This window comes from Anguilla rostrata, chromosome 15, assembly GCF_018555375.3.
Source record: "Anguilla rostrata isolate EN2019 chromosome 15, ASM1855537v3, whole genome shotgun sequence".
Taxonomy (NCBI): Eukaryota; Metazoa; Chordata; class Actinopteri; order Anguilliformes; family Anguillidae; genus Anguilla; species Anguilla rostrata.
In genome coordinates, this window is record NC_057947.1 from 31,532,192 (window position 1) to 31,548,807 (window position 16,616).

The 16,616-nt window shown below is 45.9% G+C and overlaps 1 protein-coding gene across 1 annotated transcript; it reads right to left on the reverse strand.

Annotated features, from left to right (window-relative positions):
- Nucleotides 1–7,656: 7,656 nt before the first annotated feature.
- On the reverse strand, nucleotides 7,657–15,094 carry tmem182a (transmembrane protein 182a). Its single transcript, XM_064311081.1, has 5 exons — nucleotides 14,857–15,094; nucleotides 11,336–11,459; nucleotides 10,056–10,154; nucleotides 9,805–9,942; nucleotides 7,657–9,235 (listed from the first exon to the last, which is right to left on the reverse strand). Exons 1-5 carry the CDS (start codon nucleotides 15,013–15,015, stop codon nucleotides 9,012–9,014), a joined length of 744 nt encoding a protein of 247 aa, XP_064167151.1. The 5' UTR covers nucleotides 15,016–15,094; the 3' UTR covers nucleotides 7,657–9,011.
- Nucleotides 15,095–16,616: the final 1,522 nt, after the last annotated feature.

A 16,616-nucleotide genomic window follows, 5' to 3' on the forward strand; every position in this document is an offset into this window, starting at 1 on the left:
GCACAGGGAGATCCCGTCTCATCCAACCATTTCTTCGTGCCTCATTTCACAATTTACAGTTTAGCCAGTCGGCAGATCCTTTCAGCCAAAGTGACATACAAAAGTACATTTGGGAAGGCAAGCAAACACCCCAAGAGCTACAGACGGTACGGTTACCGTCATGTAAGTGGTGTTTGTCTCAAGACCTGTGAGATAAAATGAGAAATTATTTGGTTTTTCTTTAACATAGAAACACGGAGTCAAAAAGGAGGTGCAATTAGAAAGATGTGTTTTTAGACATTTGCAGAAGACAGCCAGCAGGGGCCCGGTCTTCCTGTCTGACTGGGGACGGCCGTTCCACCATCAGGCGATGAGGTCAGAGAAGAGGCGGGGCCATGAGGAGAGGTTGCCGGGAGCTCAATGGGATTGACAGCCAGTGGGAGGAAGGAGGATGCTGGACGGAGAGGTCTGGACAGAGTGCATGGGCGTGTGATCATTGTCTGAAGACAGGGAGGGACAGTACCATTCACAGCCTGGTAAGCCAGCGTGAGATCCTAACCCACACTTGGCATCATACATGCTTAAACATTCATGCCCTGCCATTAAAAGTGCTTTATAGCACACTGGGGAAACTTCAGTACCAAACAATGGCATTACTGATGAGCATTTGGACATGGTAGCACGGGAGCTCGTGCTTGAGGTAACTCCAGGGGCAGGTGAATTCTCTATAGGGTGGAGCCTACCATGCAGCACCTGCTACAGAAGACCACTCTGTCCCCCCTGCTGCAGAAAAGCTGGGATCACGTGACCTACCCTTCCCCACCCCCCAACCCCACTGCTGAGTCTGTTTGTTTAGGAATCTCAGCCTGAAAATTGTATTCCATCGACCACGCGCGCTATCAACACGCAATTATCTAAGTTAATCATGTGGAACAGGAGCACATTCACCTGGGGCTTAGCAGGTAATGACATTCCACTCCTGTCTGCCTTCATGGAACGGCCTGGCACCTGCAGTGCGGGGAGCAGGGAGAATGCTAAGGAGAAACCCGGTTCTCATTTTTATTACTCCTCTCTCTCTCTGTCTCTCATTCTGCCTCTCTCTCACCCTCACTCTCTTCGTCTCTCTTCCTCTGCTTTCATTTCACAGCTTAGAGCCTCAGCCTGCATCCAGACATGCAGCCCCGTCTAAGGTCTGGTGGCATTACTTCACAACAGGCTCAAGAGCATTCGCCGTGAGGCTCTCCAAACTGGACAGATCCAGGTTATGGAAGAGAGGTATCGAGAGGAGAGGGAGCGCTCCTCTCTCCCTCCGATTCAGAGCGACCGGGAACCAAATATTCCCTGAATAATCGCAGAGCGGTTTTTGGGACGAGACCCACGACAAACCCCACGCCGTCACGTCGCGTTGAATCCGCATCAAGTCAATCTGTCTCTGACGGATTCTTAAAAGTATGGCCCATTGTCAACAGTGATTTATCAATACAAACACACGTCTTCCATCAAACGCTGCATCCATGTGTGAAATGGATGTCTCAGCTTCTCAAGGTGTGACTACCTCTGTCTAGTCGCATTAATTAACACGAGGGTGGTGTTGATTTAGTTTTAGGAATTGAGACAGAGCGAAAGGGTACAGAGGTATGTGATACAGTAATCAGATAGAGTTTTAGATTGGTTTGAGAGAAGAAGAAAAAAACTAAATCACAAACAAATAATTATTTTTCATAAATATCACATTTCGGACTCCCACCACCGGTCTAGTGTGTCTGTTAAATTCCTTAAGGCAAGTAAAACTCACCAGCATCAGAAGTGACTGGTCCAAGCCTTTCTTTCCTGCAGAATACAAGTTAAACAAATTGATGAACATGTCAGGCCAATGACTCACCTGCATGTGTTTTAAACCACTGCATCTGTACAATTTTGGGGGGGTCCCGTTTTGTAAATGGGAGAGCTGCCGTTCTGGCAAAAGGGGGACACTTCGTTCGGCTTTGGAGACCTTTATAGGTCTTCACCAATAACGTAGGCGCAAACGTCATAATCTGAGAATCTGTTCCCGAACCGACCTCTTTTCTTCTCTGCGTTAATTGAAAATGGCACCGAAAAATAATCGAATTTAAGGATTTGGAACGCATGTTAGTGCACAAGGGGACCGGCGCGCGTCAGCCAGAGCTTCGTGTTCCTCCAACGACCACGACACGGTTTAACAGCCTAGCAAAATTCTATAACCGCGCCTCGAGGCTCCCATAATCCTCTCGTCTTTCTGACTTAATATGAGATAATAAGGCGTGCGCGCGCGATGAATCAATATGCAACAGCGGCTTTAGTTTGATAATTAATACCGACGTTGGAAATAGATTTGCGATTTGGCAGCGCAGGTCGCAGTCTAATACTGACGCTCTCCGACGCAGCAGAGCCCTCCGTTCCGTCCTTATCCGTAACCATTCAGCGAATCTGTTTTTTCTTTCTTTCTTCTTCTTCGTCTTCCAACAGCGTTAATTCTTTGACTAAAGCCTGTTATCTCATTAAAGAGCCAGCGACGGAATTCGATGGCACCCTGACATCTGTATTCATTCATCTCGAAATTAGTCTTGACACAAAATTAATGGGAGAAAAAAATACGCGCCGAGAACACTGGAGATTAGATGATGGACGAAGTATCACAGAAATTGTTTTTGCTTTTTTAGCGTCAGTATTAAATTGTGGTTTTTTGGGGGAGCAAAGCTGACTAACAGTACTTTTAATGGGGTTGTTCCTTTCCACCCTCCATACTGTGAGCATGACTGAACCATGGCTATTGGTCAGGCATTTAACAAGCACATTGGCCTGCTGTTGACTGGGGATAAAGACCATGCTATTCGCTCGCTGGTTCTACACCGATTTGTACGTTGACACTGTCTGTCTGTGGACCTTCATTGGTTTGCTTTGTAAACGATGATCTATTCAACTAAGTCCTTTATATCGCTGTAGCACTATGAGTTACTTGTAACAAAGCTAATTCTAGCCTGGGCAGGATAATTACGCTGTTATTGTTATCGTGAGCTCAGAGATGGAGGGACTATTCTCAGTCTCTGGGCATCGCTGCATTTCAGCAGTGAAAATTCTGAAATTCTTCCAGAGAAGACCTGAAGTGACAAAACAATAGCTACTTAAAGAAAAGAAAAATGGTGCCTTGGTTTTGTATTTGGGAAAATGTTTTTTCTTTTAACCTATTCAGGGTCATTGTGATGCTATATAAAAAGAAAATTGATTGATTGATTGAGTGACACTGGTACCTTCCTAGGTTTTGAATCTGGCCAGGGGAGCAGATCCTGGGTTCGAGAGTGAGGGAGGACTACAGGCACATGAAGCTCTGTTCTGAGCCTATAAAACCTGGACAATGAGTCAGCAGGGAGGGACCAGGGTGAGCAAGCCAAACATATCAGCAGCCTTCAAACTTCCCCTTCCCCACCCCCCCCCCCCTTCCCTCCTCACCCACTCAATCCCTCACCCCCCGCCACCCCCACCCTTGTTGAGATGGGCTGAGTCAGAAGCAGCTCTGATAATTCCTTCTGTTTGAAAAAGAGATGAAAGTGCTCATGGATGAAAGAAACTTGGAATTTAATCCCCCCCCCCCTCCCCCACCCTCATCCCCACATCCCCATATCCCGATCTCGTTCCTCTTTACCCAGCACACTGCACTGATCATTTCCTCTGGGGTGGAGGGGTGAAGGGGTGGATGCAGGGGGGGCAAGGGGGAGGTGCTGGGGTGGGGAAGAGAAGAAGCGGTTAAACACAGTCAGATGGCCAAAGCTATCTGACTGCATTGCTGTGGGCAGCACAGGTACGGCTCAATGCAGCACAGGTACAGCTGTGGTCAGTTGCTGTTTCTCAAAACCAGTCACCAACCTTGGCAACACATCGGTCTGACCATTTGCTACAGCACTGCAGTCAGTTGGGACACATGAATACCCTTCCCTGCTCAACTGCAGTCGTTCAGGACCTGTTTTTGAACTGACATCACTCAACCACACCTCAGTCTCTCAACTTGCGCAAATGCTTGTTAGCTATGGACACCATCCAGTAATGTGTGCCTTAGCTGAGGTGTGGACTGCGCTGCTGTTTATTGCATTGGCACAGTCGCAGCAGCACAGTCACTCATTGTTGTAAATCTAAATTAATCATGGGCTACCTGAGGAGCAGCAGGGCGGCAGAGACCGACCGTGCTTTCTGTGGAGAGCGTCAGAGCCCGGGAGCCGAACTGGACTGAGATCGTTGAGGATTTCGCACAACGCAAGGCTGGTTGGATGCCCTTCAAATGAGTGAGAATTAAGGGCTTTACATGGGGGGCCTCTGATGGGCCACCATGCAAGTTTTATGATCAGACTTGGGCTGCTGCTGCTGGGCATCTCCGTTAACCGCGTTTTTATTTGTGTGAGCGAAGTCACCGTGCCAAACATGAAATCTCAAATAAGGATGACCGTAATTTACAATGATGTAAATGGTAAATGGACTGCATTTATATAGCGCTTTTATCCTAAGCGCTTTACAATTGATGCCTCTCATTCGCCAGAGCAGTTTAGGGGTTAGGTGTCTTGCTCAAGGACACTTCGACACACCCAGGGCGGGGTTTGAACCGGCAACCCTCCGACTGCCAGACAGTCGGTCTTACCTCCTGAGCTATGTCGCCCCCCGATGTAATTGTTTTTTTTTTACGGCCTGCCCCTGGCAAGTCGTGACATAAAGCATCAAAAACCGCATGTTTATAAAAGAAAGAGATTAACTTACTTACAAAAAGACAGAAACAGAACCCAGAGGGTTGCCGCAGAGGTAGTCCTGTCTGGGACATCACAGGGCTTCTCATAGAGGGCTTCCATCAGCTTCAAACCCTACAAATAGAGAAAAGAACAAAACAAGGAAACGCAGGACAACCACACACCACTGGGAGCAGCAGTAAGAGGGATGGGGACGTGATGGTAATCCACATGCTTGGTTTCTTGTCTGGTAATGCAGTTGCCTACGGGATCTCTGGCCGAACGAGAGGTCCAGGTTCAAATCCCACCTCGGTAAAATGTCTAATTTGTTACACAGTGTACCTGCCTATGGGCACTGAGTGATCTTGGCCCTGATATGCCGCTTGTTAAGTGGTGTGATATTGACTGTGTATACTTGGACCCCGTGCATTGCTGCTTGCAGCTGTATTTTTTAGTTATTTATTTTAAGAGAAAGTGCCAGGTGAAAACAAGAAAAGTGTTCTGTTAATAAAAACATGGTCATAATAGCACAGGACAGCTGTTTTTATTTTGCAAGTATGTAAATGTAAGTCTATAAGATTAAATAACAGTAAATAAAGTCGTCTTCCCAAGGGGGGGTTGGGGGAACACATAGATGATGTTGCCTAGTACTTAGCTTAAACTAAAAAGAAAATTATGTACCTACAGCCCATATCAATACAGTAGCTTAACTTCACATTTAAAGAAGTAACTGTGGTCTTTGTATACATCATAGGATACAGAACCCCATGAAACAAAACACTAGACTAGTTGGTAAACCAACCAAAATCGCAGTGCACTCCATCCCCAACCCCACCCAAAATATGCTTATTTTCAGCACGGGCCTGTAGGCCTACTGAAGTCATCTTAGTAGCATTTTCAACGGAAACGAGAAAAGATTAAACCGCGCGAGCGCACATGGCTTTAATGTCCCCCTCGTAATCGGACTGGACAGATCCGTCCCTATGGACGACGATTCAGGTGACGGAGCAGACGAAACAGCCGAGGTGCGAACGGCATCCCCGGGCGAGGATGGGGTGGAATTCTTGGCGTGACACACCAGTAATGAATCTGCCACCGCATTAAGAAAATGCATAACAAAAAACCCGAGGTATGATTGAATCGGGCACCGGTTTCATTAAATCTACCTTAAACCTCAGTTAGTTCTACTGGCTTGAAGAGGGTCGCAGTGACAGAAATGTTGGAGCTTGGTTGCGCAGCGGAAAGGCGATGTGACAAGCTCAGACGCAATTATACTCACCTTGTTCGCAGAAATAGGTCTTTGGTAATGTGTGAGACAGTCAGGGCGAATATATTTCGTCACCTGACGTCCTGACCTCAAAATGGTGGACGTCGTGGGTTTACAAACTGGATTCCAATGAAAAATATATTTTTAATTTGCAAATGAAAGGTTTACACGCAGCCTTCCAAAATAATCAGCCGACTTAATGGCTTTAACTGAAAAGGAACGTTGTTGATTATCATTTCGTTTAAATTGCAGTTAATTCGTCTTTCTAAAATAAAGCAATTGATGATGAAATATGTTTCATTAATTGTTTGCCGTCTGTATTCAACATTAAAAATAAGCCCACTGTTGTGAATAGTAAACTGAAGGAGAAATGCTTCTGATATATTTTTGAAATGGGCAGGCTAAAGCAAGACTGCTCTCTAGTGGTTGCTGGGCGCTATATTTCATTATCGTTTTTATATTATTAACGTCATACAACATTAAGTTCATGCAACAAGAACGATTGTGACATATTATGCAGAACACCAAATGACCAAGTCCATCATAATCATTACTGTCATTTATTATTATTTAGAAATATTTGTATTTGTGTATTTGGACCCCATTCACAGCCTTGCTACCAGTGACGCCACGTAACCGAGGATTGTTCAGTTTATCATTTAATAACTCCCGCCTTGAGTCGAACTTCAAGGGTAAAAATATATGCATATGTATATAAACAAAAAACGGAACTAAAGCGGTTGCAAAAAATTAACATTATGAAATCATTTCAGTTCATAAATATGCGTAGAAATGTCCGTACTGTGGGGCGAGGCTCGGTCAGTTTTTTTGGGGTTTGCGGAGAAATACGATCTGCGGAGGGGGATTTAAAATAGCTGCCGTCCGTGCACAAGGTTCCTGGCAAGTGGGGCTGTAACGCGATCGCTGCAGACTCAAACAGCTGTCTCCTCCTGAGAGCGCACAGCCCACTTACACGCTTTATCTGCGTTCACCTGTCAAGCACACGTCAATCACAGTGCCAGAGATAGCCTGGCCTGCTTGACTTCACTTGAAACAGAGAAAAGGCTGGACAATACGACTACAGTACGTTTGACCAATGAATGCCAACCTTGTTCCTAGGAAAGCAGCCACTTGTAGGCTACTGCTTACAAGGTGGGCCCTAATGTAATGGCGGTGTCTATGTTTAACTTTACTATGTCGAGGGGTGGGGGGTGGCATTATCAGCGATATTTTCAGGTTCATTTTATTTAGCCTCTGCTTCTTTTGTTTCAGGTACTCTTACGGTAGTTTGTACTATGTAATTCACTCACTGAACACATCCATAGGATGTCTAGATTTGGAAACAAAGTCAGTTAAAAAAAAAAAAACAATTTAAAGCTTTTGAGAATTTTAAAAAATATATTTAATCAACGGAACTTGTCGCACCATGTGTGTGACTACCACTCATCAAAAACGACCACTAACGGCAAAATATGACTCATCACAAACTACCACTCATCACTACCCTATCACTAATCACAAGTCACCAGTCTTTCACAGGCCGTGACTGGCCGCACAAAGTAAACAGGAAAGACACGACTGACACGTAGCACAGCCAATCGGATAGTTTATCAGGAAAGACAACCCGCACCCTAATGTGCAAGGCGATGAAGTGGTGTAAACTACATACGAGAAACCCTGAAATCCCAAATTATAATTTTAATGCCATTTTACAAAATGTATACAAGTGTACAAAATCTGTTCCTCTGGGATAATGTATAGTACAGCAAAAGATGTTGGTGTCTGACCATTAATAGAAGTTTAGTTTTCCCGTGTTCATATTTATTCGACATACACTTTTTTATATTCTGTAATATATTGCTTATTACTGCCATATTACACCTATATAAGCATTAATACAAACTATGTGGTAGTCTGTAAAAGGCATTTAGAATGTTCCTAATTGTGAACATTCTAAGGATCACAATCTCCAACACCAAATATTAATGTTATTTAATTGCAATATACACCAAACCACAATATTAACAAAGCACGTGATCTTCCTGAATTTTTAACACTTGATGGTAGTCATAGCCCGTCAGCTGTTTGTTAAAACGAATTAAATAAAATGCCCAAGTCTTATGAATTTCTTTTCATATATTTCAGTGTACTGTAAATTCTGAAATTAAAAATATATTCCAACTTATATAAGATATATTTTTACAAACATGTAATTTTATGCAACTACCAAAGAATATATTGAAAATGCATTTCATTTCACAGTATATCTTCAGCACAACCACACCGTATGCTTCAAATGTGGAAATGAAAAGTGACAGGGTATATATGCAGTATATTAAACATACGTGCCTTTGGAATTGTGCTTTTCCACACGTTAACTTTGAGTTCATGGCGACGGCGTCCCTCAGACGATATCTGGTCACAGAAAGCCATAGACACAAGGCCGAGGGCCCAAGGCCAATCACAGATACCGGCAGTTATTCATCGATGGCAGAAATTCACAATTACTAACACAAACTAGCTCTTTCAGTGTGGTAAGAGAAACAGTACTACTGTGATAAAGGAACCAGGAACAAATCAACATCAAACAGGATTTTGTAAAATATTAAAATAGACACACGTGCGTATGAATGTTGAGAAGGATAAACTGAGATACGGATTAAGTCTTCTGTGGTTAATCAAACTCTTGTAAAAAAAAAAAAAAAAAATCTCAAACAGATGTAATGAATATATGAAATGGATGCATGTGGAAAATACTGTTTACAGCACAGAAACCGCTTTTGGTTGCCAGGGGCAGCGATTCTCACGGCAACCAAAATGGGGCCCTCGACCACACCCGGACTCTCAAACACACCCGTGGCCTTGGTTGGAGTCGTAGTTCGAAAAAGTGCCCTCATGAACAGGTGCCCCCCCGAGTGATCCCAAACCTGCCCCCCCCCAGTTCCTCCAGTTCAAACATGAGTGACTTTTTAAGGCATCCCGGAAGAAACCGCCCAACGGCCAGCCTTCCAACCAATCGCCATTCGCCGCACGGGGGCTTAGCTGTACTGCAGCTGCAGCGATCGGCCAATCAGGAGGAAGAGCAGCCCCGCCAGCAGGCTGAAGAACACGCCCACGGGCGCGAACATGAAGGACAGGCCGTAGCGGATGTTGAGCTGGAAGTCCACGCAGCCGCTGGCTCGGTGGGTCACGTACTCGTTCACCACGTCCAGAACCTGAACCCAGATCACAAACATCACCACCACCGCCAGCAGGAACAGACCTGAGAGAGAGAGGGAGGGAGGGGGGGAGGGGGGAAGAGGGGGAGAGAGAGAACTACCTTAACTTCAAATCCGGAATATACTACACACACACATACACACACACACCAAATGGGGAGAGGGGAGGATCATCGTAAGGCAGGCCCCTAAGTGGCAGATTAGATTCCTGATGGTGAGCAAGGAGGAGGGGCCGCTGGAATCCGCTGGATTAATTCCAAACAGGCCGAGCCTGGAGAAGTGAGATGGGTTATATCTGTGCTGTACCACAGCCCAACACTCTCTGTGAACACAGCCATGTTTCAACATACAACTCCAACTGGGAACACTGGAAATATATATTTTATAAGTACAGGAATGGTCAGGGAACTCAGCTTGTAAGGCTCAGAGGTTGCTGGTTCATTTCCCAGTTGGGGCATTTCACTCCAACCCAGCAGTACAGTTCTTAACTTGAATTATTTCAGCAAAAAAACCAGCTGCATAAATGGATCATTTAAGATGTGCATGTGAGATGTAAATGCGAATCTAATGATGATGAGGATGAGGATGGTGGCGGTGGTGGTGCATGACTCACCAGCAGCGACGAAGAGGCTCCCCCCGGCCTTATAGAGGCGGTGACTGGCGAAGGGCGCGGCGCAGATGATGATGAAGCCGCCCAGCACCACGGCAACCAAACCCACCAGCATGAAGATGCTCCAGAACCCCCTGTAGACTGGAGCAGGGCAGACGGAATTCCCGTTGTCATGGCAGCGTTCGCGAAGCTCGAGAAGAGCAAGGAGAGAGAGAGAGAGAGAGAGAGAGAGAAGGCGGGCGGCTTTTACTCACTTATGGCCGAGTCGTAGGTGGTGGCGTTGTGGGTCTGCTCGGACACGGGGAAGGGAAACAGGTAGGCGTGCATGCACACCTTGGAGGTGGGCTGATTGGCTGAGGAGTTAATGCGGGAAAAACAAAAAGTTAGGTTGAGATTTTGCGCTTGATGTAAAAAAAATAAGTTGTCACAACCAAACGCTTTCCAAACGTCATTCTGTCACAGGCTTGTTCAGCACAACCAATCAGGAGCTGCAATTATACTGACAGAGGCCTGACACTCGGGCAACAGCCCAATTAACAAAGACAGCTAACAATTCCACTGATTTGACCAACTGCAGGCAACCTCATGACACAGCAGTCAATTTGCCATCTGGGATTCCTACAAATATCTATTAATTGGTAAATTTGACTAATGATCAACAGTTAATTAATCTGCAGGTGTTTTTCTTTCATCCATTTCTTATTTTTTATTCCTTTCATTCTCTTGTGTTAGAGGCCAGCCCATGCTAGCAGTTTACGCTAATTTGTTCATCAATTAAGTCATACAGCACTGCGTTCGCTGGAGAAGGAACCCAACTTTGAAACGGTCACGTTAACTTTCCTCATCAGGCTCCACACTGCCGTTTCACACGGAGGTTTTGAAATTCCCAATGCTTTCCCAAAAATTCCTGGCACAATTCCCTGCACTTTCCCAAAAATTCCTGCCACATTCCCTGCAAACAAATTCCTGCCATTCTTACCACAGCAATGCAGTCAGAGCCTGTGGCATGTGCCCCTCTTTTCAGTCCGCCGCTTCCCGCCGTCCTACGGGGCGCTCGAGGACAGGGAGCGCGCTCACTACTGGGAAAGCCATCTGGCTTCCGACCCGATGCGGAACATTCTGCCTGAGCGGGAAAAATTCCTCCCGCGGGAAGGACACTTGCGAAATGTCCAGGAGGAGGAGTCTGGAACATTCTTCATGGTCCCCAGTAATAACGCTCTTTCCAGAGAGGAGAGGGAGGACCAGCGGGGGTGGGGGGGTCAGAGACGCGCGAGAGACACGCGCTCGACTCTCCTGACCTCCGGGAGGACGAGAGCAGGTAGTAAACCTGTTGTGATACTGTGTGTGTGTGTGTGTGTGTATGTGTGCATGCATGTATGTGCATGCGTTTATGTGTGTGCGCGCATGCTCGTGCGTGCGTTTGTGTGTGTGTGTATGAGTGTGTGTGTGTATGTGTATGTGTGTAAGTATGTGTGTGCGCGTTTGTGCATGTGTGTATATGCGCATGCGTGTACGCTTGCCGCATTAGCCTTACTGAACCAGAACTTCCACATGGTGTCGTCCTCCAGCTTTCCCCCAAAGGAGCAGCGCCAGAAGAAGCCCTCGTGGTAGAAGGTGGTCGGGTCCTGGCCACTGTCTGTCACCACGACATCCCCACGCTGTAGGGAAGCAACAGGGAGTCATAGGGTGCAACGCACAGATCAGCAAAGAGCAGCAATACTGCAGCGCAGAGCAGCGAGAAACATGGAGCAGTGGTCAGAGCAGCAGCATGGCGCAGTGACCAGAGCAGCAGTGTGGAACAGTGGTCAGAGTAGCAGTGGGGAGCAGTGGTCAGAGTAGCAGTGTGCAGCAGCAGGGAAGAAGTGGTCAGAGCAGCAGAGTGGAGCAGCAGTGGGGAGCAGTGAACAGAGCAGCAGTGTGGAGCAGCAGGGAAGAAATGGTCAGAGCAGCAGGGAAGAAGAGGTCAGAGCAGCAGAGGGGAGCAGCGGTCAGAGCAGCAATGTGGAGCAGCGGTCAGAGGAGCAGTGGGGATCAGCGGTCGGAGCAGTAGTGAGAAGCAGTGGTCAGAACAGCCATTCATTGCATCTCATGGTTGGGTTTTCAAACTGTACGTGACACACTGCTTTCACATCACCAGGGTTTACAAGCCCACTTCACTGAGTGAAAAGCCGGCTGTGTACGTGTCGAATGGATTCAAGGAGGAGGAGGACAGGAATGTTGTGCCCAGCCCAGGACAGGAAATGCAAAACAATTCAATGGAAAATCACCGCTCCAGTTTCCACAGCTTAATACAAATACTGAACCTCATCTCGGCTGAAGAGATCAATCCAGTCTTACAATACTAAGTCAAGCCACTACAACATACAGTAGTGTCGGGGTAGTCATGATGCTTGATACTAACATGATACTATTTTTATTCTTGAAACTTTTACATATTATTATTATTATTATGGTAGTAGTTTATACATCACCTTTCATCTTACATTAGCTCATTAATGTAAACTGAAAGGGGATATATAAACTGCCATTATTATTATTACAATACATATATAAACTACTATTTATCATCTTTCATCTTTCATTAGCTAATTAATGTAAGAAGAAAGATGATGTATAAACTACTATTATTATTATCATTATGATACATAAATAGTAGTTTATATATCACTATTCAACCTACATTAGCTAATTAATGCCCACTCAATTCAGGTACCTGAGGGACAGACACCTGGGGACAGCCAGGGATGCAATTTCCAGTCTAATCCCTGATTTCATGTAATCATAACCCATTTTGAAAGAACCGAAATCCACACACCACCAGCTGATACCTCTGCATTTATGTAAAACGTTGCTGTAAATATGTAATTTTATTTTAATTTGAAATGAGACCCGTCCTTAATTTTGATTTATAATAAAAATGTAGAGCTTGGAGTTTGTCTTCAGAGGCAGAATTTGACAATCGGAGTTATTTTTTTTCGGTTATGGAGTAATTTTAACCGAACCCAGGCCACAGCGTGGAATGAATATTTTAAAAATTGTATGCAGCTTGTGAATTATGTTAATAACGCTTTTAAGAAAAAAATATTTTTTCTTGATTTGGATCTGTACACTGCAATTATAGGTTTGTAATCAAATCGTTCACATATGGTTAAAATGCACACTCCGCTTTTATTTAAGGGTATTTCTACACTTTGGTTTCACCATGTAGAAATGACAGATTACAGCACTTCTTTTACATAGCCCACCCTATTTCAGGGCACCATAATGTTTGGGATACTAATGCTATGCAAATAAAAGTAGTCATGGTTTAGTACTTTGTTGCATATCCTTTGCATGCAGTGTCTGCTTGATGCCTGTGACACACAGACATCACCAGGTACTGACTAACTTCTCAGGTGATGCTCTGCCAGGCCTGTACTGCAGCCATCTTCAGCTCCTGCTTGTTTCAGGGGCTAGTTGCCTTAAGTTCTAAGGAAGCAATAGAACACACCTGACTAATCAGAAATATCTGTGAAGTCCCAAACATTATAGTGCTCTCAAATGGGGAGAACTATGCATAAAAAGTGTTGTAATTTCTACTTTAGGAAACAAGTGTATTTATAAAAAATAAAATATAAACTTAAAGTCTGAGAATGTGCACTTTAACCACCTGTGAATTGTTGGAGTACAGAGCCAAATCAAGAAAAAAATGTCTTAGTCCCAAACACTATGGCGCTCACTGTAACTGAATATAAAGCATTCAGATACAGTGCAACGGGGAATTGTGCCACTGCGCTTTTAGTGACAGACAGATCTTCGCTGGTCAGGTGACCAGCATTCATTTGGCGTGAGTCAAGTCAGCCTGGCCTGAGCCGAGTGCGACAGCTGCACCGGTCCCCCGCCCCGCTACTCACCCACGAGCGGGGCACATGCCTTCCGCTCTTCAGTCACATGACTTCCCGCACCCAGCCTCAGCTCGAGCTTCACGACCGAACCGCGCTTCAATTGGCCGCTATTAAAAGGACGGCTTTCCGTAGTGTCTGATATTCAACCCCGGCGGCAATTCAGACTGTTTACAGATTCATTTCTCCGGAATTTAATCCAGAGCCTTAGATCGTCGGAGGTCGGCGATGATCAAAGGCGAACGTCGGACTGAGGCGGCAAACGCGTAGATTTGGATCAAATTCAACATTCGCCCTTTACTATGACTTACAACTAAATGCATGTTTCCCTTTTTCCTTCAAAGACAAGTTTGGTGAATCCAGTGACCATCAAAACTAAAAGCACAAGTATTGATTTACAACTTTTGATTAAATTAAATTTTTTCTATAGATTGCGTTGTTGCCGTTCTCGTTGTTAGTGTTAATCAGTTTAACCATCAGGGTCCAAGTTGAACTATGCGGTTGTTCCCTGTACTTGGACCGTACTCCTCTAGGTTTCGTCATACTTGTTCCTGGTTATGGTTATACACTTTGTTGTACGTCGCTCTGGATAAGAGCGTCTGCCAAATGCCTGTAATGTAATGTAATGTAATGTAAATTCAGGCCTTTTGTGTCCTTCATAGCATAAATTAAATACAACATAATCCCAAACAAAGTCGGAAGTAATTTTCCTTCTGAATCCAAACCTTGGTAACAGTGGTACCGAGAGTTCCAGATCTGTACAACTACTCCAGTCAAAGATGTTAGTCATTTTATGTGACCGACACAAGCTTTTCCTGGTTGTTCTAAGACCACTTCTGTTGAGAAGCATTTTGATGGAATCTAGAGCAACCTCAGTGCAGAACAATCCTAAAACAACCGCATATATCTTCACAGTCACATTTAGGACTTTACCAGACCACCAAAGGGGCTTACTGCCGACATGATCTACACACCAGCCATCGACGCATCTGTAAATTTACTGAAGCAATTCAGCGTAAAGCACCCCCGCTCCCGAAGCACAACGGCAGTGCCACACCAGGGAATCAAACCTGCAGCTCCTGAGCAGCACGCCCAGCTAACAGTTACACCACCCTGGCGAACACCCCGTCCCCCCCCCTCCCCCATCCACCCCTGCCCCCCACAGCCCCCCCACCTCCAGGATGACGCCGCCGGGCCCGGTGGTCCCGCTGGGGTCCGGGCCGCAGGTTTCGGAGGCCAGCAGCCAGTAGTCGGTCCCGAAGGAGAGGAGGAAGAAGACGGCGCCGAGCGCCGCGAAGAACCCGGCGAAGAAGAGCGCCACGCTGAGCTTCATCTCGCCGTCCCGACTGCAGCGCCTCTCCGACCGACTGCCAGGGGAGAGGCGGGGGCGCACACCACCCCTGCAGGGCTCGTCCAAAGGAGCCTCCCACCCCCCAACACCACCCCCCCCCCCAATCCCCTATTTTTGGGTGCTGACTTGAAAATCCCTGCTGCTTCCCTCCCACTATCCTGTCTGAGGGGGGCGGAGCCAGGGTAGCAACACCAAAATAACAGGCAGAAACTGGACACCCACCCCACCCACATATGTACACACACACACACACACACACACACACATACACCCACACACACGCACTCATACACATACACCTACATACATGCACACACACATACACACAGAGAACACACACACACACTCATACAGACCCACACACACACCTCTTGGTCCCTCCCCCCGGCATCCCGGCTGTGGGGGGGGGGGGGGGGTTGGGGGGTTGGCATAAAGAAACACTGCTGAAGTATTATATCCTAATATACTGTTACCCTGTACACCAAAATGGAACTGTGCCTCTGCCGCTGCCCTGTTATGTAAATAATGGCATTTGTGGCTGGGTAAACCAGTGGCTGGATTTTACACACAGAGCTTCATATGAAGCTTCGCAGGCCTGCTAATCAACATAGCGCCACCTTGCGCTCAAGTGTCACTCAAAAGGGCCGGGGTCTTTCACCCGGACACACGAAACAAGACTTAAAACGTCCCGACGTTTATAAAGCCTCAAAGAAAAGCCAAAACTGTGTTTTCAAAGCGTTCGGTTCGGGGGGGGGGGGGGGGACGCTTCAGACAAAGGTTCATTATCGCCTGCGTGGGATATTTTACACAGACGGAGAGAGAGAGGGGGGAGGGCACAATAAACACACAGCCGTGAATCAGACGTGTCCTCGCATGGGATGGGAAACTCAGCCCAGTCCGCTGCCGCTTTTTTCTGTTCTGTTACTGAGGTTATTTCCGTGGGAGTAAGAGTGTTTAGAGGCTTGGTGCGGCAAACGTACATGATGTCATCTGCACAGAAATGCGCAAAATTCAGACAATTAGTTAAATATCATCAGTGTAAAACAATAGTGCACCACCTGATTTCATAAAATTATTTAAGTGAAATTAATTTGTCTTTATAAAATCCCTCTGTCTGGTAATGACTATCAAGCAAAAATTGAACCATGAAGACCAAGGATGTTCCAAAACATCCTGGCGATTATGTTTCTAGAAGGACACAGATGAGCCTCATCCAATCGGTGTGTTTCAGCAGAGATATCTCTATGAGTGGGGCAGCAGACAGGTGGGAAAAAAAAAAAAAAAAATCATCTGAAAAGCACTATGGCTAAGTCGCTATTGGCTAAAATCGTCCGCTACACTACTTAAGCTGTACTGTGCCACCAACACACTGCCTAGATCAAGCTGCCACTCTGTTTCACCCTTAAGGGAAGCAGAGAAGCCAGGATAAAAATGAGGAAAAATCAGTCAGTGACTTTTACAGGGAAAAACAAAAAGGTTTTCAGTGGCAGAGGGGGGGAACAACATTCATGAACCAACGGCACCACAGTCAGCTGACTGTTTTTTTCTGAAAAACCCATAAAAACCCCATGTGCAATCTGCAC